Source organism: Alternaria novae-zelandiae (genome assembly GCF_023758075.1).
Source record: "Alternaria novae-zelandiae strain BMP 2774 chromosome Unknown scaffold_1, whole genome shotgun sequence".
NCBI lineage: Eukaryota > Fungi > Ascomycota > Dothideomycetes > Pleosporales > Pleosporaceae > Alternaria > Alternaria novae-zelandiae.
In genome coordinates, this window is record NW_026056961.1 from 3,043,526 (window position 1) to 3,069,780 (window position 26,255).

At 52.7% G+C, this 26,255-nt stretch overlaps 9 protein-coding genes across 9 annotated transcripts; 4 read left to right on the forward strand and 5 right to left on the reverse strand.

Annotated features, from left to right (window-relative positions):
- Positions 1 to 279: 279 nt before the first annotated feature.
- J4E88_001000 (uncharacterized protein) lies at positions 280 to 2,098 on the reverse strand (the record flags this gene model as incomplete). Its single annotated transcript, XM_049394672.1, has 4 exons — positions 280 to 715; positions 838 to 1,285; positions 1,331 to 1,856; positions 1,910 to 2,098. 4 exons carry the CDS (start codon positions 2,096 to 2,098, stop codon positions 280 to 282), a joined length of 1,599 nt encoding a protein of 532 aa, XP_049260501.1.
- A 2,581-nt stretch (positions 2,099 to 4,679) lies between these two features.
- J4E88_001001 (uncharacterized protein) lies at positions 4,680 to 6,347 on the forward strand (the record flags this gene model as incomplete). The annotated part of the gene is made up of 2 exons (XM_049394673.1): positions 4,680 to 5,744; positions 5,793 to 6,347. The coding sequence occupies 2 exons, from the start codon at positions 4,680 to 4,682 to the stop codon at positions 6,345 to 6,347; spliced, it is 1,620 nt and encodes a 539-aa protein (XP_049260502.1).
- A 2,891-nt stretch (positions 6,348 to 9,238) lies between these two features.
- Positions 9,239 to 10,040, forward strand: J4E88_001002 (uncharacterized protein; the record flags this gene model as incomplete). The annotated part of the gene is made up of 2 exons (XM_049394674.1): positions 9,239 to 9,456; positions 9,527 to 10,040. The coding sequence occupies 2 exons, from the start codon at positions 9,239 to 9,241 to the stop codon at positions 10,038 to 10,040; spliced, it is 732 nt and encodes a 243-aa protein (XP_049260503.1).
- A 291-nt stretch (positions 10,041 to 10,331) lies between these two features.
- On the reverse strand, positions 10,332 to 11,234 carry J4E88_001003 (uncharacterized protein; the record flags this gene model as incomplete). Its single annotated transcript, XM_049394675.1, has 1 exon — positions 10,332 to 11,234. One exon carries the CDS (start codon positions 11,232 to 11,234, stop codon positions 10,332 to 10,334), a length of 903 nt encoding a protein of 300 aa, XP_049260504.1.
- Positions 11,235 to 14,639: 3,405 nt separating this feature from the next.
- J4E88_001004 (uncharacterized protein) lies at positions 14,640 to 15,095 on the reverse strand (the record flags this gene model as incomplete). Its single annotated transcript, XM_049394676.1, has 1 exon — positions 14,640 to 15,095. The coding sequence occupies one exon, from the start codon at positions 15,093 to 15,095 to the stop codon at positions 14,640 to 14,642; it is 456 nt and encodes a 151-aa protein (XP_049260505.1).
- A 773-nt stretch (positions 15,096 to 15,868) lies between these two features.
- Positions 15,869 to 16,879, reverse strand: J4E88_001005 (uncharacterized protein; the record flags this gene model as incomplete). Its single annotated transcript, XM_049394677.1, has 1 exon — positions 15,869 to 16,879. The coding sequence occupies one exon, from the start codon at positions 16,877 to 16,879 to the stop codon at positions 15,869 to 15,871; it is 1,011 nt and encodes a 336-aa protein (XP_049260506.1).
- A 1,974-nt stretch (positions 16,880 to 18,853) lies between these two features.
- Positions 18,854 to 19,764, reverse strand: J4E88_001006 (uncharacterized protein; the record flags this gene model as incomplete). The annotated part of the gene is made up of 2 exons (XM_049394678.1): positions 18,854 to 19,690; positions 19,747 to 19,764. The coding sequence occupies 2 exons, from the start codon at positions 19,762 to 19,764 to the stop codon at positions 18,854 to 18,856; spliced, it is 855 nt and encodes a 284-aa protein (XP_049260507.1).
- A 1,872-nt stretch (positions 19,765 to 21,636) lies between these two features.
- On the forward strand, positions 21,637 to 22,821 carry HEM2 (Aminolevulinate dehydratase; the record flags this gene model as incomplete). The annotated part of the gene is made up of 2 exons (XM_049394679.1): positions 21,637 to 21,861; positions 21,913 to 22,821. 2 exons carry the CDS (start codon positions 21,637 to 21,639, stop codon positions 22,819 to 22,821), a joined length of 1,134 nt encoding a protein of 377 aa, XP_049260508.1.
- Positions 22,822 to 24,077: 1,256 nt separating this feature from the next.
- Positions 24,078 to 25,925, forward strand: J4E88_001008 (uncharacterized protein; the record flags this gene model as incomplete). The annotated part of the gene is made up of 2 exons (XM_049394680.1): positions 24,078 to 24,082; positions 24,134 to 25,925. The coding sequence occupies 2 exons, from the start codon at positions 24,078 to 24,080 to the stop codon at positions 25,923 to 25,925; spliced, it is 1,797 nt and encodes a 598-aa protein (XP_049260509.1).
- Positions 25,926 to 26,255: the final 330 nt, after the last annotated feature.

Below are 26,255 nucleotides of genomic sequence, written 5' to 3' on the forward strand. Positions count from 1 at the left end.
AAACCAGAAGAGCAACCATTAACGAAATCCAATCCAACAAAGAAAAACGCCCCCCGATTTTGAGATACCACCCAATGCAAGCTAATTGTACAGGATATCAAATGCCCGACCCAAGTCGTTAACCGAAATACAACACCAGATAATCATACCCTAAACCATCGTTTCGAAACGAAAGACCGTAAGCGTCATCAACAGATTGGTGTACCGGTGCACCAAACTCGCATTGCCCAGAAGAAGGCAACCACAACATACCAATGAACAAACGATGGGGTTCACCGTTCATTCAATCACCGCGTCGGCCCAAGAGCTCAATCCGCCCTCCTCTTCCAGCACACGTGTCATGTCCTCTTCAGCAAGTCGCACGAGGATCTCAAACGGCGCCTCCTCTTGGTTCGCAGTTTGTCTCCGTCGGGGAAGGAAGATCATGCCGCCATCACCCGGACCGTAAGATCGTCTGATGAACTCGGGTCGACCAGCCAGGGAGTCCTTGCCTAGATCCGTGCCAGGTATGCCCCAGCTGATATCAGCGCCGAAGTTGAGCCACGACGAGATGTATATGTCTGAGCCGAACTTCAAGGCCAGTGCGACCTCGGTGTCGGTAATCTGCTCGATTGACTTGAAGAAGGTGAGGTGGCGGTTCACCCATTCGTCGTCGACGTCGAGGATCGTGCTCTTGATGGTGTTTATGACGTTGATGATTGTCGACTTGGTTACACTGCCGTTATTTGTCAGCTGGGGTTCTCAAACTTAATCGCGTTGCTCAAGATTTGGGAGTGCAAGGTTCAGGGGGCCACACAGTGTGACATGCGATCATACGGTAGTAGGGGCTAGACTCACCGGTCCTCTGCTGTGAGGTCTGAGACGTTCATTGTGCCTCGCGAGAACAGCGCCATGTTTCCTGTGTAGTCTGTAGATACCGGAGGTCGTTGCCGTCTTCGCAGGTCTGTCGCGATCCCGATGCTAGTCTCTGCCAATCCGCACTTGGTCAAGCGACTTGCTCTAGCGCGGGTAACATGCGTCCAGACCAGGGCTGCAAGGACGTTGCACATTGTCGGAGGGGTGTTCTCGGGAAACTGTGTACGTAAGGTTTCCCTGTACTCGCGTACTCGTGATGCTGGGATGACGAAGAGCCTCTGGGTACATTTCGTCTCTTTAGGTAAGGTTTGAAGATACCGGGGTGGGCCATCACAGTAGCAGTCTGCGCTGGCGCTGCCTTGGGGTGGCTTGATCTGCTCGTCAACAGCTTTCCGCATCTGGGACTGCTTGTCGGCGACGCTTTCCATGTCTGTATTGGTCAGTCATAGCTTGAGAATGCAGTGAGGAGTCTTACGAATGATTTTGTGTTCTTCGAAGAGTTGCTGCTTCGAAAGGCTGGAGACGTTCTCGGCGAACGTTTGCCAGAAAAGAGTAACACCGGAGAAGTCAAAGACACTGTGATGCATATACATCGAGAGCACAAGACCGCCGGGTATGAAGAAGGCCTGAGATCTCATTGCTGGTGCATCGCTCTTGTTGAAGTCTACTTTACCCTCGCCGTCTCTTGGAATACCAGGATACTCTGCGAGATCTTCCGGCACAAACATCGACGACTCGAAAGCACTTGGAGGCATGCCATCTCTTTTGAGTTGCTCGTAGGTGTGTGGAAAGTTCTTCTTGTGGTACGGGATTTGCTTTGATCGAAAGACACGACTCAGGTGCTTGCTTGTGATCTCCGCTGGGTAGTGGAGAGCAAGCTTACCCGCTTCTCGGTCGGCAAGTGTGAGGGTACCAGCCAGAAAGGGAAATTTGTTGAGTGTGAGGCGAAGCCCAGCACTCAGAGACTGGATAGCATCCTCGGCGAGATTCTGATCGGGAAACTGCGGATAACGTCAATTTCTGTCAACACGACGAACGATTCGGGAGAACATACAGGAAAGATGCACAGAGTCTGTATGTAAACGCGCACTACATTTTGGTCTAGACATGAGAGATGAAACGACTTCATCGGTATGGGCGGAACGTGTGGTTTGGCCAGCATCTCGAGGAAGCGGGGAATGGTGCTAGTGATGGGATCAAAAAGCCGGCCGTTGCGCGATACTAGGGGTAATTCAAGGGACATGGTCGTGGCTTTTGCGTAGTCAGTATATATACCGGAGCGATGAAGAGTCACACATACGACGAATTGGGTGAGCAAACACCCAGGCATGTGAAGCACGAGATGATTTTACCCCCTTCACCGCAAAAGGCCCCATTGAGCTGCGCCTGGTGTGACGGGAGGCATTGGCCCACTACGGGCCGAGAAGGACTATGACCGCATGCGGAAACATCTGTGCGCATAAGCCACGCTCATTCCCGCCTTCCCCGCCTGTCTGCTTATTCGTGATTCACACTCAACCCTTGACGTGCGCCAAACGTGTCTCGTGCCGTCTTCCCCGTCCGCTTTGCTCGACCGTGCCTGAGTTACCAAACCTCGCGTAACGGATGAGGTGCAGCCGATGCGGCAACGTTCAGAGAGGGTTCCCGCCGACAAACGAGATGGGCACGACTAGGACCGTTCGTATGCGTTGCTTTTCCATCTCGCCAATCCTCGCCTTTCGAGGCTGAGGTTAGCGACAGTATGCAGCTCGAAAAACATCAATTTGCTATTCTGTGACGTCTATGCCCCTGGCGACAAGGGTGGGGCGCATAGGAGTTGTCCTTGTTTGTCGACTGTCAAAATCAGGCTGTCATCCACGTCCTTCGATCGTGCTGTCGCTGCGGGACTTGTCGCGGCACAGCGTGACATTCCGATCGTATCTGAAATTGCGGGTTTGGCTGCTCTTCATCCTGAATGGCCCATGTGACCAGGATGCCACGAGGCATTGTTTGATCATCGATACCAAACTAACTGCAGGCAAATCAATACACCGGAAGTGCTGCCTTTCTTTAGTCGGTGTGCGCCTCAAGCAAGGTCAAATTGCAGCCCTATGACCAGGCGCTTGGATGCTTGTGTGCCCGAACCACTTTTGCGACAGAAATGCATCCGCGTTTAGCAGCGCTGAGCGTGTCATGGCAGCCTGGAGGGATCCGCGAAACCAAGGAGCCAGCGCTAGCACATAGTTGCTTTCAACGTCCCAGTCAACGTGAACACGTTTTTCATGACTGCCTTCGACAAACCAGTCTCGCCGCAGTATTGAGAGCTCACCGAAGCTAGCTACCATGGTGACACTCCAAATAGCATCTGACAGATAGCGGTGTGATGCAGCGCCTCTGAGCAGGCTGTGAGTGTAAACAATGATGCGTCATATGATCGGTAAGGCCTTTGAGGAGACACGTCGCCGGCGGTCCTTCGGTTAGTGGGTCGTTACCAGCGCGAAATGCCAGCAAATACCATCAGCATCGCTAAGGAACAATCAAACAGAACCCTTGTCGGCAGTAAGATGACGAAGATAGATGTCGATGCGGCTGCAGCCATTGTGGCTGACTGATGCAATAAGCCCCACGTTATGTGCGACGGCGCTGCCCAATAAGCGACAAGCGCCATGCATGCAGCGCCTTTCGAAAAGGAAATAGCATGCTCTTCTGATCAATCGGGCTCGTTCCAGGCAGCTGCATTGCGGAAATATTTGCAGAGCATCCAAGGCTTCCATGCGCCTTGTAGCCTCTTGCATTGAGGGACTATCTAGGCGACACCGTAGGATTAAGGTTTGTAGGCCGTCGCACAGCGAACGGCGGTATGCAAGACCGGGTAGACGACCCGGAACAGCGTTGGACGGGAGAGAACAACAAATTTGTGATTGAACGTACGGGGGCATAGGCGCCTGAGGAAGTAAAAACCAGAAATGTGGATCGAGTTGAGCTTGATATCATGCAGCCGCGCCAACCATGCGACCTGGGGAATACATCGCATCCTTCGTGCAAAATTATGAGATTATGATACGCGTGTAGTGACACGCTCAGGGCCGGCGCGTAACGGAAACCCCGGTGGTCTGATGTGATGGCATTTTGAGAATTGCACGTTAAGTGGTTCTGTCCAAGAAGCCGTGCCGACCGGTCGCAAACCTCTATGCTAGTCCATGAACGGTGAAGGAGCAATGGCCATCGGCACAACGACTCGCGTGACGGTCCTCCTTTCATGCATCGAACGCGGGCGGATTTGCCGAACGGTGTGTTGAAGCTGTGCCGCATGCAACTGATGCCAATAGTTATGCGAATCTGCATCGCCTTCTTATCGAGATTGCCGGTGGCCTTGGGCCATCATTACGGCTACGAGCGTGCGGCGGGGCCTTGCACAGCCATTAGCGCCGGGAGTGAAAGCGTTGCGGGGTTTCGCGGAATACTTCCCCGCGAATCTTGTGATACGATCGGCTAAGGAATTATAATCTTGATGAAACCCCGCATGCGACTCGTTATATCCGAGTGTTTGTAGCCGGCTCATCATGTAGTACAACACCTCAATATCCAGGTACGAAGAGTGGGCACAGAGCATTGGCGGTCAAGACCCAGATGCTTGGGCAGGAACCGAGCAATACGATGATGGAAGACCGATGTTGCATGGTACCGAAGCACTCTGGGCGTAACGTGCTACCGAATAGTGTAAGCGTATGTGCAAATATGCTCAGGACGTTGTGCTGAACATATCCTAGCCCCTCTTCAGTCGGCTTCTCCGATTTGCCAACCGGAGACCTGCGCGTATAGCTATTGACGATGTTCGGTTGAATATGCAGAAGACTCATCTAGAGTTACTCTCGGATGTGCTAGCCCTGAGGGAAAGGCTTTTCGGCACGTTGACGAGTGCGACTCGTGAGGCACTAGAAAGACGGGAAGAGGTATACATCGCCGTAATAGCACCTGGAGGCTATGAATACGCAGTAGCGGTATTGGCGATACTTGCTCTTGGAGCTGCTGTAGTGCCACTGACTCCAGCCCTACCCGTAGAAGAGGCAGTCTACTTCATCGAGAAGTCAAGAGCAGTGCTGGTTCTTGCCAGCTCATTGAATATGAGGAAATGTCGCGACCTGGAAACCCGGGTTGCATCGGTGAGTAACAAAAGCTTCGAAGCCGTAAGCATTCAGCCAAGAAATTCCTGTCCTACCCTCCATGCTGGAGACATCATCATCTCTTCCGACCGTACTTTGGATGAGAATGCACCCGCTGTGGTCATCTTCACCAGCGGGACTACTGGACCACCGAAGGGTGCAGTTATGCGAAGATCTTTCATCTTTGATTGTGCACTCGAAGTGGCAGATCATTACCAGCTGACGGAAGATGATGTCGCTCTCCATGTTCTTCCGGTGCATCATGCGACCGGTGTTGGCATCAACTTCTTTCCATCTCTCGTGGCCGGTAGCCGTATCGAGTTTCGCAGCGGAGGTTTTGACGAAGAGCAAATGTGGGAGCGATGGAAACAGGGCGCTTCCGATACCAAACGACGACTGACCGTCTTCTCTGGTGTACCTACTATATACATGCGGATGAGACGGTACTATCAACAACGAATAAGCAAGCTACCCGCAGATGAGATAGCGAAGTACGTCGCGGGCGCAAGACAGTTTCGAGCCTGCTTATGCGGAACATCAGCACTGCCGCAGCCACTCGATGACTTTTGGAAGCATCTGATGCAAATGCCTATCCTGCAACGATATGGAGCTACCGAGTTTGGGGCTATCTTCAAGATGCGCCTCGGCGACGAGAGCGTGCCAGAAGGTTCAGTTGGTGAACTCGCCAGCGGCGTTGATGTCAAGCTATCCGAAGGAGACGAGGGAGAGGTGCTCGTGAAAAGCCCAGTAAGTCTTATATGAGTAGGGTTGATAGGTTGTGCTAACCAACTTTAGCATATGTTCTCAAAGTACCTGCGTGATCCTGAAGGAACTGCAAAAGTCCATGATCGAGATGGATACTTCCGAAGCGGCGACATTGCGCGACGAGAGGGCAAATATTACTTCATCATCGGTCGGGCGTCTTTAGACATCATCAAGTCAGGCGGGTACAAGATCTCGGCTCTGGACGTCGAGCGCGAACTGCTGAGTCTGCCATACGTAGTCGAAGCCATGGTGGTTGGTGTACCAGATGAGGAGTACGGGCAACGCGTCGCTGCACTGGTCTCGCTGCAGCATGAAGTAACGCCTTCTGCGTCCCTGAGAAACAACAACACCTTCCGACACGTCTTGACCATCGACGACTTGCGGCGAGATCTACGTGAGAGGTTGGCTGGGTACAAGCTACCCACGCTGTTGAGAATCGTGGACAGCGAGCTTCCGAAGACGATAACAGGAAAGGTGCAGAAAAAGATTCTTGGGCCGCGCTTCTTCCCTGTCGATTACCGTGAGCGTCCCGAGGTACAAAGATGGGTTGCGCGATCTTCAGAGACGGCCCTGGCCAAGTTGTGAGATCGTGGACCCATCGCGCTGCAAGTTCTTTTCGCCGATGTTTCTCGATCGCGCTGAATGATCATCGTATGGCCGCGATCGCGCAGATAAAGAATTCGCGTTGTGGTTCCCGTGTGGAAAAGTAATTCCAACGCACCAGCTCAAAGACAGTTCAATCATTGTGTCGTGTCGATTGCTTGGTTGTTATGACGAGCGCATGGAATGTGATGATGCTGCGTTGGAGCTGCATGCGGCACTAGCGTGCACGTGATGTGAGATCAACCGCCCGGGCGGGTGGCTCCTGAGGTCGTTCCTTCCAAGGTTCGTTTTTCCCTCAACCACCGTTTTCATCTTCTGTTCCACCTCTCCTTCCATGCTGTAGACAGCACCGTAGCCACACGAATGGGCCACGCAGAGTGACAAATGAAAAGTCCTGAGCTTGTCAGAAATCGCAAGGTGGCGGCGTGATGGCGCGAATAGTCACATGGCCACATCATGCACACCGTGTATTTGTCGCCAGTCTCCTACGCTAATCACAAGCTTTATAGTGTCACAAAGTCGTGGTCTAAGATTGCTCGCTGCTGTCATTATCTCGGGATGTCCATCTCAGAAACAATCCCTTCACGTCTAGCGGGCATGGCTCGCCTTGCAACGACACGCACATGGCATCCTACGAAGTGACTAGTCGGTTCGGTACTATAGGTAGCCGCCGGTACTTCAGCGTGTCATGTCACTGATAATATTTAATCCTAAGGTTAGGCATGTATTCACGCCACTCGGACGTCAACCGCCTTTGCACAACGCGGGCCGGTGGTCTTCCCATGGTCTATTTAACTGGAGGCAACTCCATCCTCAGCTTACTACTACTACTACTAGAGTCCTCAAAAGACAGTCTGATCTTCAGCCAAAGTTAAACAGTCCTACAGGAATTCATGACTACCTCAACTATGGATGCCTTCCACTTTCTTCATTTTATCAAACGCGAGTTTGACTGGCATATGCGACAACACAGAGGATTGGAGACATATCGTGCGCCATCTCTTACGAATCCTATTCACCCAATGTTTGCTTTGGATCGCTGGGCCACTGGTCCAGGGCAAGACACCCCAAAACTCTACCGCAGCATGCTACCTGCCTTGCAACTTGCGTCACTATGGCTGACCGAAGACATGCCCCTGCTTTGGTTCAGTCACTTGACCTTTGGATATCGTCGCCATAATCCGGCCGGTCAAGTGTACCTGGAGAGAAATCCTCATTATAAGACCCCAGCAGCCCTTGCTACTGTCAAGGCGAACCTAGTCGAATTTGGAAAAACAAACTTTTTCTTGTTTGACCATCCTGGTGTGAGAAACAACTATTACGGCTGTACATATAGTCACAAAGAAGCGTTGCCTTACTTTAACGAGTTCAAGTCCGCTGACTTTCCACTTGTTCTCTCTAGTAAGGGTGTCCGAAAGCCTTGCATCACCCTTACAAGGGGCTTCGTCAAAGCCCTTCAATCGACTAGTGTAAGTGAAAACGAACGATACAGAACCCTTTTCATGCTCGCCACTGTTCTGTGCCATGAAGTTGCGCACGGGTACCACATGTTCCATCATATCAGTCCTGAGCCACTTTGGGCTGCAGATGAGAAGATTCCAGAACTAGGCTTCTCATGGGAACTGAACGTGGTTGGTCATCTACCGATGCCTACCGGTAAGAGTGCGTTAGACGGCCAATTCCACGAACTACACGCGTTCCGCATGCTGGAAGTTCCATCAAGCGCTGATGAACGTCTTAAGGTTCTCCGTTATCTCAAGGGCAACTCACGTGCAGAGTTCACGACACGAGATGCTTCCGGACACCATCGCAAATGGCCTGTTGTAAACGGCGGAACCTTTCGTGGTGCGAAATGGACAATGAGCAGCGACGCGCAATACTTCATCGCCTCCTTTCACGACGTTCCCATGCACTGGGTAATCTCTTGGTTCCAGCAAGATGTCTGGGAAACACTTAAGGCGCGATGGGTGCAAGCAAACAGGTTTGAACCTCCTGCTCTCGGCCAAGCCTTCATGATCATCTACGAGAGAAATCCGTACGGAGTGCAGGTTCATCGACCTCTTTACCCAGACAATCGTGTAGACGCCACGATACTCGAGAAACGTCGCAAGCCAGTCCAGAACTAGGCTGAGGTGCGGGTGGGAAGTTTGGGGGGATTGAAATGCCGCTGTAGCGGTCACCAAATATACGGATAGTTATTGACTTGTTATCAATTTGTCGGCACGGAACTGCGGTGACTCATCAGATGGTTGAGCGATACAGCCAGAATTCAGTCATGAGTCCGAGCTGAATGTGCTTAGCCATTTTTGCGATTGCCCATGGGAAGCCTGAAGTTCACCTAGAGCTTCTTCTTCCAGAATCCTTGCGGAGGCCACGCCGGAAGACCCTTCCTATGTCCACGCTTTGAGGAGAGAGTTCTAGTGCTTACTACAACATATAGGCTTGATAGGTTCGTTGAAGAAATATCGGAGACCGGATGATAGAATGCCTGACGAGAGCCGTGATGTAGAGAATTGTTTCGTCTTCGTCGGCGTCGCGGCGGACATCGGCGAACGAAGCCCGGATTTAGCAATGCGCGAACACAAATTCCGGCGCCGGCTATCGTCGTCATCGTTCTCATCACGACAACACCGGGAATCAAGCCAATGCAGTGTAACGCCCTGGCGTCATGATTGGCTCTCTCGACAGAATGGGCTAGAATCCCGGGCTATCTTCTCTGTCTTCATGCACGGAAACGGCTGAGATGATGGAGCCGACCCCACCTGAAGCTTGAACGACTTAAGGCCCTTCCACCCCGCCAAATTTCGCAGCCGGCATCAAACGTCACTCCAAACTCCCTCTACATCCATCAATTCCTCTTACAAACCTCCAATATGGCCTGCGATAACTGCAAGACCGGCTTCAAGTGGGGCGCTGAGTCCGTTGGCAAGGAAGCCAAGCTCGACAACATCGACTGCTATGTAACCGGCGACAACAAGGATGCCGCTATCCTTATCATCACCGATGTCTTCGGCTGGACTCTTCCCAACATCCGCATTCTGGCAGACCACTACGCAAAGGAAGCCAATGCGACCGTCTACGTTCCCGATGTGTAAGCAGCTACGCGACGCGACGCATACATTCAGCGCAATGCAACCATGGGACTAACAGCCATCACACAGTTTCGGCGGCGAAGTCGTAGACCCCGACGCGATGTCCGACCCGGAGAAGGCGAAGAAATTCGACGTCATGGCCTTCATCGGTCGCAACAACAAGGAGATCCGCTACCCCGAGATCAAGCAGCACGCCCAGACCCTTAAGTCGCAATACAAGAAGGTCGCGGCCATCGGCTTCTGCTACGGCGGATGGGCCGTCTTCAAGCTCGGCGCCGACCCCTCGCTCGTCGACGCCATCTCGACCGCCCACCCCTCCATGCTCGAGAAGTCGGAGATCGAGAACGTCAAGGTCCCCGTCCAGGTCCTTTCCCCCGAGAACGACCAGATGTACACTGAGGAGCTGAAGAAGGCTACGTTGGAGACGCTGCCGAAGACTGGTGTCCAGTGGGAGTACATTTACTTCCCTGGTCTGAACCACGGCTTTGCTGCGCGTGGTAACCCCAACGACCAGAAGCAGAAGGATGGTCTGGAGAGGGCGAAGAGGAGTGCTGTGAACTTCTTCAATGAGTTCCTGCACTAGGGGAAATGCTACAGTAGCCGTATGACCCTTTGAACGAATTTGAATGAAATGATACCTCCACTCTGGTTTTCCACTCGCCACGTGGTCAGCTCATCAATGTGAAGCAAGACATTAGGTCACGATTGAGCGGGTGAGGAAATTGAAGTGAATATGTGAATGAATTGCTGGTTACTGCTGCTATAATGTGTACGTTTTGTTGACGCCACGCAGAGTCCTCTTTTTAAATATATACACGAAGGTCTTCTCGACTTCTGTCAGGTACGAGACCATGATACCATCGTTCGTCTCAACTTAGGCGCCGTTGACCAAGCGAGCGAGCCTAGACCTGGTCTCCCAGCCCCAAGCGCCAACACTGCGCTTAGCCATAGCAGCAACGCTCTTAGCATAATTGTTCGTGCCATGGCTGGGATCAGCGTCCTTAGCCTTGCAAGAAGCGCCATCTGAAGGCCCACCAAGAGGACCCTCAACGGCAGCAAAGTGCTGCTTCTCGCTGGTCGTGCCGACCATGTTCTTCGCAGCCTCAGGAACCCATCCGTTGATGAAGTCACCGTGCGAGCACCACGCAGGTCCGCAGGCCAGCTTAAACGGCGCGGTGGTACCAGACCAGCCGTTAGGCAAAGCCTTACGCATATCGTAACGGATGGAGAAGCGGAGCTGGGGCATGGACTTCATGCCCTTGGGGCACCAGTTGGGGGTTCCGTTTTCGCGGCTCTTGTAGCCGGTCTCGAGAGTCTCCTCGTTGACACACTGAGGGAAGAAGAGGAGTTGCTGGATGTGGGTCGAGCAGGTCTTGGTGGGGAAGCCGTTGGCATCGAGAGGAATGTCTTCGCTCTCGCAGCCCCATGAGGCCTTTGCGTTGACGTCCATAGCGTCTGGGGTCATGGCGTCGGCTTTGCCGGCAACCATCTGCAGGTCTTGCGGGATGGGGACCTCGGCGGGGGTCTCACCCAAGTTGTAGTATGCGCTGAAGCGGAAGACGGGAACGGGCTCGTAGTTCTTGCCATCTTTGGTGTATAGGAAAGTGGGCACCCAGTAGCTGGACAAGTCGTTGGGGTTCTCAGCGGTGGTGCAACCCTTTTGGAGTTCAGCGCTGGTCTTGGTACCGGCGACAACGGCGTCGGAGCCGTAGAATGAGTGTAGATGCGACTTTTCGAACTCGCCTGGGTAGACAATGGGATCGATGTTCTTCTCCATGAAAGGGGGAGGGATCTGAATGACGGTGTACGCGTTCGCGAACTGAGCGAGCAGGCCCGCAGCAAAAAGAGTGTAAAGAGACATCCTGTGCCTGAGTAACGAATGTAATAAACGATAGAAGAAGTTGAAAAGATAGTAAAGTTGGTAAGAGAATGAAGCGCGATGAAGAAACCGTAAAGAGTGGCGCGCTCGTGGTACTTATGCCTGAGGCCGAAGCCTCGTTCCCACCATGGCACAGCCCAGGGCATCCTTCCCTCGGCGCGTCCACCCAAGTTTCAAGCCTCCTGGTGTTTTCGCCCAAGCGAGGCATCTTCGCCGTTAGGCCTAGGACTATTGTGGAGGTTAGGGACCACGGCATGAACGACAGGAGACGTTGCCGAGGCGCTAAGCCGGTCTCGTGCTCTGTCATTGGTGGATCGCCCCTGCCAAAACACTAGTGTCCGCTGTTCCGCGTTTAACAGTTTCGAAACTGCGAAACAAACCGCCTTTGTCCTTGCTTTTCATTTCCTCCGAACGGTAATCGGCTTTTCGGATACGGATGCGTTTTGTGGCGCTATACGCTGGGGCTCTGCGATGTGGCGTGAAGAACATGATTCACTGCGATTAGAACTAGAGGGCGAACTAGTTCAATTGCAGTTATGCGTGCGCGTATTTACGACGTCCGAGGACTCCAGTACTGAGTGTTGAAGAGCAGACCTTTTATCATTAAGCTGACTTCCAAGGCTGTGCTCCAAGATTTTGTGTGCACATCACGTGCGTGGCGCATACAACGTGCGGCGTGGTAAACAATTCGATTCAGATCAACGAAGCTGCGACTCACTCCGCATCTACGTCTCACGCCCTGCCACCGCAACCACCTCTACTGTCATTCGCAATCGCGCAACCCTCATAGCGACCTCGCACATCCTGATAGGTAATTTGTTGTGGTTCCACAGTATGCACGACGAGAAGCGTCACGATTTGTCCCTCTAATGTCCTGCTCACGCTCACACTTTTCCCACCACTGTATCGGCGCCTTGGCCCAACGGAAGGAGGAGCTTGTTGTGTTTGAATATTGACGGAGATGCTTTGCGAAGAATGCGTACGTGTATTCTCACGCGGCGACCGCAAGCATCATTCGAGCCTTGCCTCTCTCACCAAAGCAGCAACAGCCGGATGCTACATCTGTACTCCCTTGTGGGAATCTGTAAGGCCAGAAACTGGTCACTTGAGGGACGACCTGAAAAGTCACTTCATCATCGGTCAGATTCCAGATACTTATTCTCGAGTTTCCCGTACTCTACCAGAAGAACATATGGTTAGCTATTCCTCTTTATCCACGTGGGGAAGAAAGAAAAGTGTTGCCCACGGTTTTCCGAAAAAGCTCGACCCGCGGAGATTTGTCGCAGTACCTACAGCGAACGTCCCAGTAAATGTCGGTACATACGGCAGATGGTCCACAATACCCATGGCAGAATCCTTACAGGCTGCGCAAAAGTGGATGAGAACTTGTCTAGACACCCATGAGCAGTGTCAGAAACACAAACAACCGCGTACATATCCGACACGGCTCCTCGAACTTGGCAGCCACAAAGTGCGACTAGTACTACCACAGGAAGAGGAACTATCGGGCCCGTATGCTGCTTTGAGCTACTGCTGGGGCCCAAATCCTAGCTTCATCCGGCTAACGGCCGATAACATGCAAGATTTTCGGCTCGGAATACCCCATTCAGATTTACCCATTGCTTTTCAAGAGGCAATTTGCTTCGTAGAAGGGCTCGGAGTTCGCTACCTCTGGATCGATGCTCTCTGTATCATACAGTCTGGCAGGGGGAGTAGTGAAGACTGGCAATTGGAGTGCAGTCGCATGCAAGAAGTGTACTCGAATTGCATCATCAACATTTCTTTGGTACAGGCTGCGCACCCGGACCAAAGCTGTATGGGAGGTTATAATCGTAAAGCGAATCTGCCTTTCACTACAACTATGGCTATGCGAGGAATGAGTGGGGACTTTACCGGCACACCTCCTGCCTTCACTGTCATACCAAGCCAGTACTTCCAACATTCGCTTTATCAACAGCCCCTCGGAAGTCGCGCATGGGTCCTACAAGAACGCCTGTTGGCTACTCGCGTCTTGAGCATTGGCCATGGAGAACTTTTCTGGGACTGTGTACGGGTCCCAAACGCAAGCGAATCTCTTCCACGCGGCTTCGAACTTTGTCCTGACCCTACGAGGGCAGTTCTGAATGAAGCGCTGGGTCTTCAGATAACTTCCATTCCGCAGGCCTTAGACAGCCGGACTTTAGAGGATACTTGGTCTAAGATCCTTGTGGATTACAGTGCGAGGCAGCTCACATATCCCCAAGCGGACAAGTTGATTGCTATCTCGGCTATCGCAAGCTGCATGCACTACGCATTGAACGACACGTATCTTGCTGGCCATTTCTGGAAAACGCTCCCACAAAGTCTGAACTGGAGAGCAAATCGTGCACCTGGACATTCATTCCGTACTGATGAAAGGCCACCACAAAGGCTGCCCAGGTCCTCTAGCCAGATGTTGGATGGCAGCTGGGTGGTCACGCCAACATGGAGCTGGGCATCGATGAATGGCCGACTGAGAACGCGACCATTTGTTGGAGTGTCTTCGACGGTTATAGCAATCGCAGAAGAGTACAGGCTTTCTCCACTGGATCAAAACGAGCGAACACCATTTATGGAGAAGATGATACTGCTGACCATTCGAGCCTGGTCCAGACCTATCAAATGGACGCTGGGTGGGCCGATCGGCTATACAAACACAGAAAGTTTGAAAGAGGAGGGTTTTGAGAGTCTCTATGTCACTATGGATGAGCCGAATGAGAAGCCCGAAAACGGAAGCATGTTTCTACTTGCGGCACTTGTCCATGCAGACAATATAGTGGTAGGCTTGTTGCTGAGAGAGATAAACATGTACGAAGACAGAGTATACGAGAGACTGGGGCAATTCCGGGCACCATTCGACCGCGACATTGGGACGGAATGGCAATCGTTGTTCACTGATGGAGAGCGCTCCATAACTATGTGCTGATGTAGCTAAGCCGACAATTGCTATTTCAGTCCGATAGTGATTCGACCAACAGCACTAGGCTGTACAGCAATCCCCATAGTCGGCCATCTGAGAAGGTTGGGAGCAAGAACGAAGACGTCAAGGAATGGATCGACCGCATCGTGTATCAAGATGATGATCGCTACCCGGAACATGATTGCAAAACAGCAATGGCTCCTTCTCAGATAGAAGACGATCTGTAGGCCTTTTCTACAGCATATGGGACATCATCACTACACGGGTCTCAGGGTCATGGCCGCATCAGCATCGATCAAAATGTTCTTCCAGCTCCCCAATTTACATAGGTTCGCCCGACAACCATTCATTTCCTTTGCCAACATCTACTTATCAGCCGCATCCAACGGCTTATTCTGCCCATAGTTCAGCGTCTTCTCCCTCTTCTTCGCATCCGACTCTTTCGGGTCATGCTTCATATTGTCCTGACTTTCCGTTGTCTCCTCCGTCGCGCCTGCGCGGTCTTGCTCTGGATGGCTGACTGGGTTCTGTATTGATGCGTGGTCGCCATCGTTCCTGTCGGTCTGGCCGACTGAGGCGCTCTTGTTGATGGACTGGCTCTCGGCGCTGCTTGCTTGCGGGTTGGAGACATTGGATGATTGGCCGGGCGCAGCGCTGCTGGCGTATGTACGGGTGATGACTGGTGCGAGGACTGAGAGGAAGAGCGTTAGTTTTTGTTCTTTTGTGCTGGGGTGAGGGTAGTCACCTTCGCTTCGTTGTTGGAGTGAGCGGCTCGCGATGGGCGCTGAGCGCGAGATGCTTTGGAGGAATCTTGATGCCATTTTGTTTCTGGTGAATTTCGAGTAGATTACAGGGTTACGAAAGTATCAAGTCGCAGTTTGCAGAGAGTTAAAACGAAATGTCCGCACGTGTTTATCAGACACCCTCCTTGACGTGCCTGTGATGTTGCCAAAACGTCATCATCAAGCCGCAAAGCCGATCTCTGGGGAGTCGGCATCTGCTTCCCGTACGAATCCACTCTTACTCATCTATGACACCTGCGCGAACATGCGACAATGAATGTGAGCGCGCCCATCTCCATCGTAAAGGGTTGCATGCGCCTTAGGGGGTGCGCGATCAAGACCGCACGATGACGTATACCAAAAGTTGGGTGACATGACTTGGGCAGCATCAACTTGGGCACCTACTCACACATTATAGAACTAGACGTCGCAGCGGATAGAAGTTATCGAAGATCTGAAAGTTTGGCTACACCAGGGTCAGTTTTTCCTGCGCGAAGTCGGTGGGCGTTAACTCACGCGCCTGCGGGCCGATGCACAGGGTCACGTGATATCCCACTCCCGCCCATCGCACTTTCCGACCCTGCCAACCGCTTTCATTCGCAACCACCCAACCCACTATACAACTTCCAACGACTTTTCGGACTACCAGCTGAACCAGGGTTGCCTGTCATGAGTGTCTTCGACATACATTGTCGTCATTTCCGCAACACGCGATGTTATAGGGCACGGGATTGAAGCACACCAAGTGGTGTAATTACTACCTCTTTCAAATCTATCGTACAACGATGCTTCTCCCAGATCCTATGAGATATCTACAAGTAGTCCGCGTCAACCCAATTCTCCTTCTCAAAGTTCATCCCAAACAAATCCGACGCCTTGACACGCGCATCCCGCTGCGACGAGAAGTTTGCCCTTGCCTCTGGATTTGCGCCAGGCCCATAGTTCATGTACTCCTGATACACAATATTGTCCACGCTCTGCACATCGTCCCATCTTGCCCATCCCTCCGGCTTCACCACATCGCTCAGATAGCTATCCTGGAAAACAACCCTGGAGTACGGTCTCCACGGCCTGCCAAGGAAAGTCGAGTTCGTGCCGTTGGTTCCGGAGACGTTGACCTGGTTGAAGACATAGATGCTCGTGTTGTTCTCAGCTTCGCGACCGTTCGCAGTGACCCAGCCAGGGCCGATAGATTCAATGTCGATCTTGTCGAACCATGCGATGGCGCGTAGACCGAAGATGAAGTCTACGGCTCCGTTTACGAAAGACTTCGCGTAGATCTGACGTCCAATGTTGGCGTAGATGGTATCTTGGTAGCCGGTGAACTTGCAGCCGTAGAAACCTTGGTTTGTCTTTTGCGCGCTCAGGGCGAGGGCTTGTCCGTTCTTCTCCGCGGCGCCGAAGGTGTTGGCGATGTTCAAGTTGTATACACGGATGTTTGTTGTGTTCAAGCGCAGGGTAGCTGTTGCGTCGTTGTTGGCAAGGCCGGGTGTCTGGCGCGAGAGGTTGTATGTCAAGGTGGCTTCGTTGTCCTTGTAGCCGCGAGCGTCCTTCGTGGAACCCTGTATGGTGATGGGGCCAGCATGAGGAGGAATGTAGACTTGTTCGTTGTATATTCCGGCGACGACGAAGATCTTCTGGGCATCGGTCTTGTTATGTAGTGCGTCTACTGCGGCACTGATGCTGGGGTAGCTGCCGTTGGTGGCGCCGGATGCATCGACGACCAACGCGCCTCGGTCGGGCTTCGTTCTTGTGTACTTGTCGGCAGATGCAACAGAAAGAGTGCTTGCAAATGCAAGGAACTGTATCAGACGAGACACCATGTTGATCGGCAGAGAACGAGTGACCTGGTATTCGGTACCCGTCCATCGGAACGGCCGGGTACTTATACTAGATTGACGAAATGCACCCCTTTACGCGATTACTACAGTCTGTAATTATTCCGTCGCGCTTACCTCTACGGGCCGACTATCGAACATGCGCGCTGTTTGCCATTGCCATCGTGACTTTGCGGGGAAGTGTGGAGGACGCATCGTTGGTGTTGTATCGTGTGATTGGTGGCACAAATCGTTCCGTGGACAACTTTACCCCAGATTGTTTAACCATCGGCAACGGAATCTGGGGAAGCGATATCTAAGTATGCCTGATCTTGATGTTTTGTCAAGCGGACGGATGCGAACGGGAGCGATCTCGGATTGCTTGGGTTTGAGGTACATACAAAGTAAGCCCGATTGATTACTTAGGTAGTCGCGCCGCGCGGCGACTGCCAACGTCCTTCTTGGCTTGACCTGCTTGAACGCGCATTCTTCCACTTCAATGCTCTCATGTATGCGACTATTTCCCTCTTCTTGTAGTCATGAGTTTGAGATTTAACACAATTCTGATCGCGTACGGGCAGCAATAACGAACGAGCCTTGGAGTGGACGCGACGACAACCGAAGTACCACCGCGCCTTCCTCGATATACGAAACACACCCTAGCACGTTTGCCGCTACTCTCTAAACATTGTGATGGCATTATGCAGTTGTTCAAGAGCAAGGAATGAGGTCCAGTTCTGCCTGCGATGGGCTGCGATGCCCAAGCCGAGGAGACGGTGAGCGCGTTTGCAGTGGATTTTGCCCCAAGGCCTGAGGCTATGTTTCTAAGCAGCTCACGATAATTGGGTATGAATAAGCCCTTAGGCTAGACTATAGGTTCTCGTATCGAATGGTACACCGCATGAAGTCTGTACCGCCTTATCACGATGATCAATAGGTCAAAAGCCGTTGCGAGCCGGACTCAGGCGATGAACCAGTCGCATTGTAGTAGTACACCGATTCGATAGGAGCTCGCAGTTTACTCCAGCGCATAATAGAGTTCATGGAGGATAATTCTGCTCATAACAATATGAACGCTTTATTCACCCCAAGATCAGACCATTATGAGCACGCCCGTACCCCGCGTACGCAACTCGCGTTCACCGTCGCATTCAACCCACCGTTTGCGCAATGACGCAACCTCCAAACAAACGGACTGAGACACGCGCCGCGACCACAACAAAGAGATATCTCCCCTCTCTCAGACTCGTAGCCAGCTGCAACCTCGCCGTACCTCTACACTCACATTGCATATCTTTGCAATACAGCTACTGACTACCACCAGCGCGCAAAGCACATCACACTATACACACTACACCTACACTACACGCTTTCGCGCCCCAAAACAAAATGGCCCAAAACGACTCAAAGCACCTCCTCCCCATGACCTCCATCCTCTTCGCCGACACCAATTCCTCTTCACGGCCAAACACATCCCACCACCTCGCGAACCCCACACTCGCCAACCTCAAAGACGCGCAAGACACCAGCATCACCGCGCTGCCACAGCCCGTCACCGAAGCCGAGGTCATCCAGTCAGACGGGTTTTGGAAGAGATTGTGGGCTAAGATCATGAATGCGCTTGGTTTCGGTGAGAGGGAAGTTGAGTATGAGGAGGAGAGGGAGATGTGCATTGGTGAGCCTTTTGGCTTCGTGCATATTGGGACGGGAGGGAATAGGCCGTTGTTGGGGCCGGGTGGGGTGCCGAGGGTTGGGGGTGGGGAGGAGGAGTGGGAGGATGTTGAGTGAGGGGGGGAGGTATGCGGGGTGGTTTGGGGGTGAGATTGGGAGATGATGAGGGGGCGGGGAGGACGACGGGGGTGTGAGAAGTGGTGGATGTGGATATGAATTTGGTAGTTAAGGACTACATGGGTATGATACTGGACAGAAGCAAGGGGGAATCAACCTCGAGACGACTACGAATATACAAATTCCTCCATCTCACTTGCCCTGGCTCTCGACGCTGACGTTCCAGTTATTAGGTGCCCGCCACCAGCGTCCTAGCAGACTGCCTTCGCTCTTACCACTGCTACCCGTGATCATTCGATTCGCATCTGGCCTCTCAATCTTGACATCCTGCGTCTTGACGATCTGCAGCTTGACATCTTCGCTGCCATTAGTTCCAGCCTCAGGGTCGTATGTAGCACGATCGCTGCTTCCAGTCCGGTATGCTTTTCCCTTCGAGCCGGAGCCCTCGTCGCTGATGATGCGTTCGAACTTGCTTTGCAGGCTGGGGTAGTAGCGGATCAAGACGGCTTTGATGCTCGGCGCACAGGCGACGATGACGGCGAGATGGTTCTCCACAACGGCGCAAATCATGGATGCAGCGTATTGGAAGGGGAAGTCCCCCATGACGGCGAGTCGGTGGACAAAGTAGACGCGAGTTGCGCTTGCAGCGAGGACGAGTCCGCCCAAGGCGAAGAGGAAGTTGACGGCGATGCGGTGGTGGCGCCTGAGCTTAACATTCCAGGTGAAGATGACGGGGAGGATATAGAGGACGGCATCGCAGGCCACCATGAAGACCGAGTTGAAGTAGGAGAAATCGCTTAGGTTGATGCAGTAGCCCTCGATGGTTGGGTCCCACCATTTTGCCACGGGGACGCATTGGAAGATGCTGGTTACGACGCAGGTGAGACCGAAGGAGAAGGCGACGATGTGCATGATGAAGATGCAGCGGCGGGCCCACGGCTCGAAGGTGAGCTCGGTGTAGAAGATCAGTAGCGAGTGCTTGACGGCCCAGTTGACGGAGAAGTAGAAGATGAGGGCGGCCATGACCATCTGGGGTGTTGAGTCAGTAAGTGGAAGATGGTGATTGTGGGTTGGGTTTGATGTACCTTGAGGAGCATCTCCATGTTGGCCGGGTCGATGTCTGCCTCGTGCAGACCAGCTCCCAGACGTGTCGCATACATCTGGATACACGATAGAACGATGGCGCAAGTTCCGGCAAAGACAGCAAGAGCTTCATGTCAGTTAGTATGATGACTCGTGTGGAAATAAATGGACTGAGCTCACCATCATGCCAGCCAAAGCTGCTCATTATCTTAATTTTTCTCCCAACACGACAGCTAATAGCGAGTGAAGTCAAAACAATCAGTGTCAAGTTGACAGCAACGGTGGGGGCGCGTAGGTCAGACATGATTGAAACAGACAATCGAGTCACCGAGTTGAGTTGAGTTGTGATGTTTGCAGGGGTGAGGAAGGATTCGTGTGCCTTGCATGCCCTCTACATATATACCTGGTGTTTATCTTTCACAAGACGCACGGCTTATACTTTGTTTGTCGTGATATGCGCAACACCGAGATGATGAACGGCCTACGGGGTCTAACGTTAGCTGCCCCGCGCTGACGGCGCGCAATCATCCATGTCAGTACAGTGATTGTGGACTGCCGTTTCTGTCGGCTTGCAGTGAAAACCGTCAAGGGAGCGACGCGGCACTAGGAGTAGCGCCCAGTGCTCCTAGACTAGTAGGAATAATGAAAATGATGGTGTAGCACTATTGGACGGAGTCTCTCTTCTTAGCCTAACCGAGTGCTGGCTGTGGTCGCTAGGTATAGAGGTTTTGCTTTGTGATGTTTGTTTTCGAGGTTAGGGTTCAAGCTAGGGGCAGCGGGGTCTTGCGATGTCGAAAAAGAAAGCACGACGTCGGTATACACGTTGTGTCCATGCGAGCCGTAAGCGAATACAGCGGGTTATCGAAAGTGCTCATAGGTTGAGGAGGCGACCCCGCTTTGCCCTTCGTCTCAACACATCGCATTCCGAAGCTGATGTTTTCGTTTTGTGTTGTTGCTTTTTGCTTTGAGGGTCCTGTCCGTATTGATTTTGGTGGGTATACGACAGAGACTTTGTACGTGGCGTTATCTGCCTGGCGTCTGCATCTGATTAGGATACTGCGGTACCATGTTAATGTTGGTGCTGGCTCGCATCGCATACTGCGCGTTCACACTGTTGAGTTGAGGAGTAACTTTGCAAAGCAGCCACGTCCGGTCATGTTGAGATTGTTGTTGATCAGCGGCGGCGACAGATATCCCGATTACTGAACGATGGCGACTGTATAAGACAAAAGTAAGACTCCAATGTAGACGGGCCGATGAAAGGGTGGAAGTTGCGATGGTGGGTAGACAGACGGCCAGAGACGGGAAATTGTGAGCCAGCCACATCGTCATAAAAGGCGTGCGCCCCGCTGGATTCTCGCGACTCGAAACAACGACATCATCTTGTCGTGGAAGAGGCCGAGGATCGATCGTGTGCGCTTGGAGCGCGACTGCGCAGGTGTTTACTTCGGCGATGCATCATGTGATGAAGCTCGATGCACTTCCAAGATTCCCGAGACTGTCCCGACTTCTCGACTTGGGAGCTGACTAACACCATCCGACGCTAGGCCGCATTTGATTCTCAGTAATCCTGCGCATATGATTGGGCACCGGAGACAATTTGCAGCTTACATGCGTATAGCAATCTTTTAAAGAACCGAGCTTCAAATCGTTCTCTTCATGCCGATACCCCCATCTCGTCTTTGCGTTTCTCCGTTCTCCAATTTTCTGAAACTCGCAGTGCGATCGCTATAGTCGGAGTGAAACTTGACGCCTCGGCTGTCCGCATTTACTACGAACGCCACCTTTCCCCGACGCCAACGTCAGCGACATTCCACTCTCTTTGCACAGGCGGGACTTGAACTTTCTGATTCCTTCACCAACCTACGCGATATTATTGCTTTCTCTCCGCCATGTCGTTCTCCTCGCTCGTCTCAGACATCGCATACCGGAACAATTCGGAGCGGCCAGAGCGACCCGACCTACGCTCCCAAATATCGGAAGCGCGTTCCACCCGATCCTACGCCAGCACTGCCGCGACGAGCGTGAGCATATCCGGAGATATCAAGAGCCAATTGCATGGAGGATACAGCCACCCTCTGTCGCGAGCATGGCAGGCCGAGCGACAGCTCACAAAGGTGAGAGGAATGACGCCATGAGCCTATGACGGAAGCTAACATTCAGTGCAGTCGATGCTCATCTACCCCCTCTTCATTTCCGACCAGCCTGACGAAGAGATACTCATCCCCTCCCTACCGAACATCCACCGCCGAGGCCTGAACAAGGTCGTGCCATACCTCACCCCGCTCGTCGCAAAGGGCCTCAAGTCCGTCATACTGTTCGGAGTCCCACTCGCACCTTCAGCAAAGGACGCCTTGGGCACAAACGCAGACGACCCCAAGGGCCCCGTCATCAAGGCCATCCGCCTGCTGCGACGAGCATTCCCCGACCTCTTCATCGTAGCCGACGTCTGCCTCTGCGAATACACCTCACACGGCCATTGCGGTATCCTCAAGGAGGATGGCAGCTTGAACAACGCCTTGTCAGTAGAGCGAATTGCGGATGTGGCGCTCTCATACGCCAATGCCGGCGCGCATTGCGTTGCGCCTTCGGACATGAATGACGGTCGCATACGCGCCATTAAGCTGAGGCTCATCGAGGCCGGCATCTCGCACCAGGTCGTGCTGATGTCGTATGCCGCCAAGTTCTCAGGATGTTTATACGGTCCCTTCCGCGACGCTGCAGGCTCAGTGCCCTCGTTTGGCGACCGAAGATGCTACCAATTACCTCCCGGCGGCCGCGGTCTGGCACGTCGAGCCATCGTCAGAGATATTGGTGAGGGTGCGGACATCATCATGGTCAAGCCTGCGAGCCAGTACCTTGACATCATCAGTGACGCGAAGGAAATTGGCAAGGACATGCCTATCGCAGCATACCAAGTGTCTGGAGAATACGCTATGATCCACGCAGCCGCAGCTGCAGGTGTGTTCGACTTGAGGCAGATGGCGGAAGAGGCTACGCAGGGCATACTCCGAGCGGGAGCTTCAATAGTGGTCAGCTACTTCACGCCAGAGTTCCTAGACTGGTTGGGTAACTAGAGAGGCTAGCATAGGTGTACGGCAAAAGAAATGGCGTAGGGGCGTTTGATATCCAGACGGCATGTCTACCAATGAATCTCATCACCACTTCTACATCATTTCGTTTCTAAGAACTGTCGCACATGAGTAACAGCGCAACATTCTCCTAAGTCGCGAATAACGTGTGAAATCTGAAGCGGGCTCACAGCCCGCCTCGTATAATGCCAAGACCATATACAGGAATACGCTAGCCCGAACATGCGGAGGATTGCAGCCCACCGGTGCGCCACAGCCCTCACTTCGCCATCTGCAGATGAACCAACCCCACCACATCTCAACCCTGCGGCTGCCTTGCTGCTACCTCGCTAAGCTTTCGAGTCAGCGCCCTCCCTACGGTACCATGGTGGGCGTTTGACTCACCGGCTAGCCCGCACTTCACGACCGGCGTCGCCGGTTCTTCTCACCAAAGTCGGCAATGATGCGTCCGTATCCACAGCAGCATGCATCTCAGCCACTTCAGTCGCCCTTCGTGCGCAAAGGATGTTTATCCTGGGATTCAAAGTGAACGCCACTCAGCCTTGCTTGGAGCCACGCTGTTTGCGCGCGAACGCTCTCATTTGACCTAGCGATGCCACTGCACTTTAGACACATGCGGTCTCCACTCATTGGATGCACCATGCAGGTGACCGTTACCCCAGTGAGGAAGCTTTCTCCTAACAGAGCCTTGAGAGGCTGATGTCGAAGCTGATTGCATTGGACCGGCTGCACAATGTGCACAGCCACTCCTTTAGCTCAGGCTGCCATCCCACCGCCCTTTTTCTCAACTCCAAGTCATGACGATAATTGCTATTAGGTAAATCAACATACATCATCTGGATGCCTGGTGAATTGCGCTTGCGACAAATAAGTATATCACAGGTCTCTTCTTGGACTACTACCACTTTACAACAATCATCGACATTCGCTCTGAACACATCTAATCCGGGGGCTTTGTTACGCGAGCAAACGCATCGGGATTCACTCAAGACACGTCCACTTATAAAACTCCTTCGACGTGCGGATTAAGCCACCAGCCTGGTATAATCATGGAGAACCTGAAGGAATCGTTACCTCCTGGCCTCGCAGATGCAGCCATCAACATTCCTGGCTTCGGTGCTATTGTCCAGCTGGTCCTCAACAAAATTGGTTTCGATGTTGGCAGCACGATGTCTCTGTACCTTTTATTATTTGGTATCTTCCAAGGAGCCATGTTCTTGTACAACAGGGGGCGTACATGGATGCAGTAAGTCCATAACTCTAACAGTCAACCGCGGTCTGCTGACAGTTCATGCAGAGATTATGGCACCTCCGCCATCCGGATAGACGACGATGATGATTTATACCCCCAGTTCATATCCTGGATATCAGAACAGCGCATGACGGAAGTCAGCAGAGACTTGAAAGCTACCTCGAGGAAGCCGAAGACGCGATATAGCGCAGACTCTGATGACGAGCCCGAGTCAGACGATGAAGACGTCTTGGACGAGTCTGGCATATTTAACTACGACAAGTACAAAGGTACTAGTCCAGTGTATTACGAACCTAATCTTGGAGACGACAGCTTCACCCACAATGGTCACTACTTCCAGTTCAGGAAGGATTCGCAAGAGAACAAGTACGCCGAACGGATTGAGTACTTTGTCATCATCCGTTGCATGGGTCGCAGCACGAAGCCCGTCAAGGAGTTGATAGATCATGTCAAGGAATGGTCATCGCACAAGAGTAACAGCACGACTGAAATTATGCGAGCGGAGACTAAACACGGTGGTTACTGGTCCACCCAATCCAGCCGACCCTCACGACCTATCAGCACAGTGACCTTGGATGAAACGCAAAAGGACAAGGTCGTTGCAGACATTAACGAATACCTCCACCCAGCCACGGCTCGGTGGTACGCCGCTCGAGGTATTCCCCACAGACGAGGATACCTATTCCACGGACCACCCGGTACCGGCAAAACATCCTTGAGCTTTGCAGTGGCTGGAATCTTCGGGCTCAGCGTCTACTGCGCTTCTTTGAGTGAGCGTGATATGACCGAGTCGGATCTAGCTATGCTGTTCAGCCAGCTGCCAAATCGGTGCATCGTCTTGTTAGAAGATATTGACAGCGCGGGTATCCGTCGAGACAAGTCCTCTGAGATACCAGCACCAGATCGCGTCTCGGAGGTGGAAGAGGAAGTCAAGTCACCTACTGAAGCGAAGGATACCGTGGCAGAAGAGGAAGAGAAGGCTGAAAGCAAAGACGAAAAGCTCGAGAGCAAAGAGGAGAAGAAAGTCGAGGCGAAACAAAAGTCCATTACCGATATCCAGAAGAAGAAGTCCTTCCGCCGGAAACTTACCCAAACACTGCGCCCTCGGAAAATAACCAAACCAGACAGCGAAACCACCACCCTCGTCACAGACGATGCAGCGTCATCCGTCCGAGCACCCAGCGTAAAGACGCCCAGCATAAAAGCACCTAGCGTGAAGCCCACACCTCCCCCTCCTCCACCACCAGTCCCTTCCCCCACCGACGAAGAAGGCAGCAAAAGCAAGATCTCCCTCGCCGGTCTCCTCAATATCATCGATGGCGCCGCATCCAGCGAAGGCCGCGTCCTGATAATGACAACAAACTACCCCGAAAAGCTCGACTCAGCACTCATCCGCCCCGGACGCGTAGACCTGCAAATCAAATTCACACTCGCCACCAACACACAAATACAAGAGATCTTCCGTCGCATGTACAGTCGCGAAGAAGATCTAGCGACGCAGACACAGAAGAAGAGCGACGACGAAAAAGCGAAATCCCCATCTTCCAAGACAAAGAAGAGGAAAGTCAGACCATCGAGTGGCACCTCCTCGCCTCTCACTAGCGGCGCTCTGCCATCAAAGCCCAACTTCGCAACGCTACCGCCAGAGAAACTTTCGGAGATGGCGAAGCAGTTCGCGGAAGCGCTTCCAGAGGGCGTGTTTTCGCCCGCGGAGATCCAAGGGTATCTACTGCAGAAGAAGGCGGATCCGGAGGGCGCGTTGGACGGGGTTAAGGAGTGGAGGGATGCGGTGCTTGAGGCGAAGAAGAAGGGGAAGAAGGTTGTTGAGTTGAAGTAGATGGGAATGAATGATACCATGGTGTTTATGCATATGTTCATGTGAAGGTTGGTGAGGCATGCGCTTGGGGTCTGCTACCGTGGTGCAAAAAGCGGAGGCCATCATCGCCCCCGGCACCGCACATGAAGGACTGAGCAACCGCGCCACATCCTGTACGAGTGAGCTCATCGGTGCTCGACTGGCGCGTAAGTCGTGATGGGCAAAAAGAAGACTTTTTTGGCAAAAACATACAACAGCGGGGATTCGCTAGTGGTCACCCACCTAACTACTAATCCGCCGGTATCATGCTTGTATATGGCTGAGCGGACGGGAAGCCTAATTTTCATGATC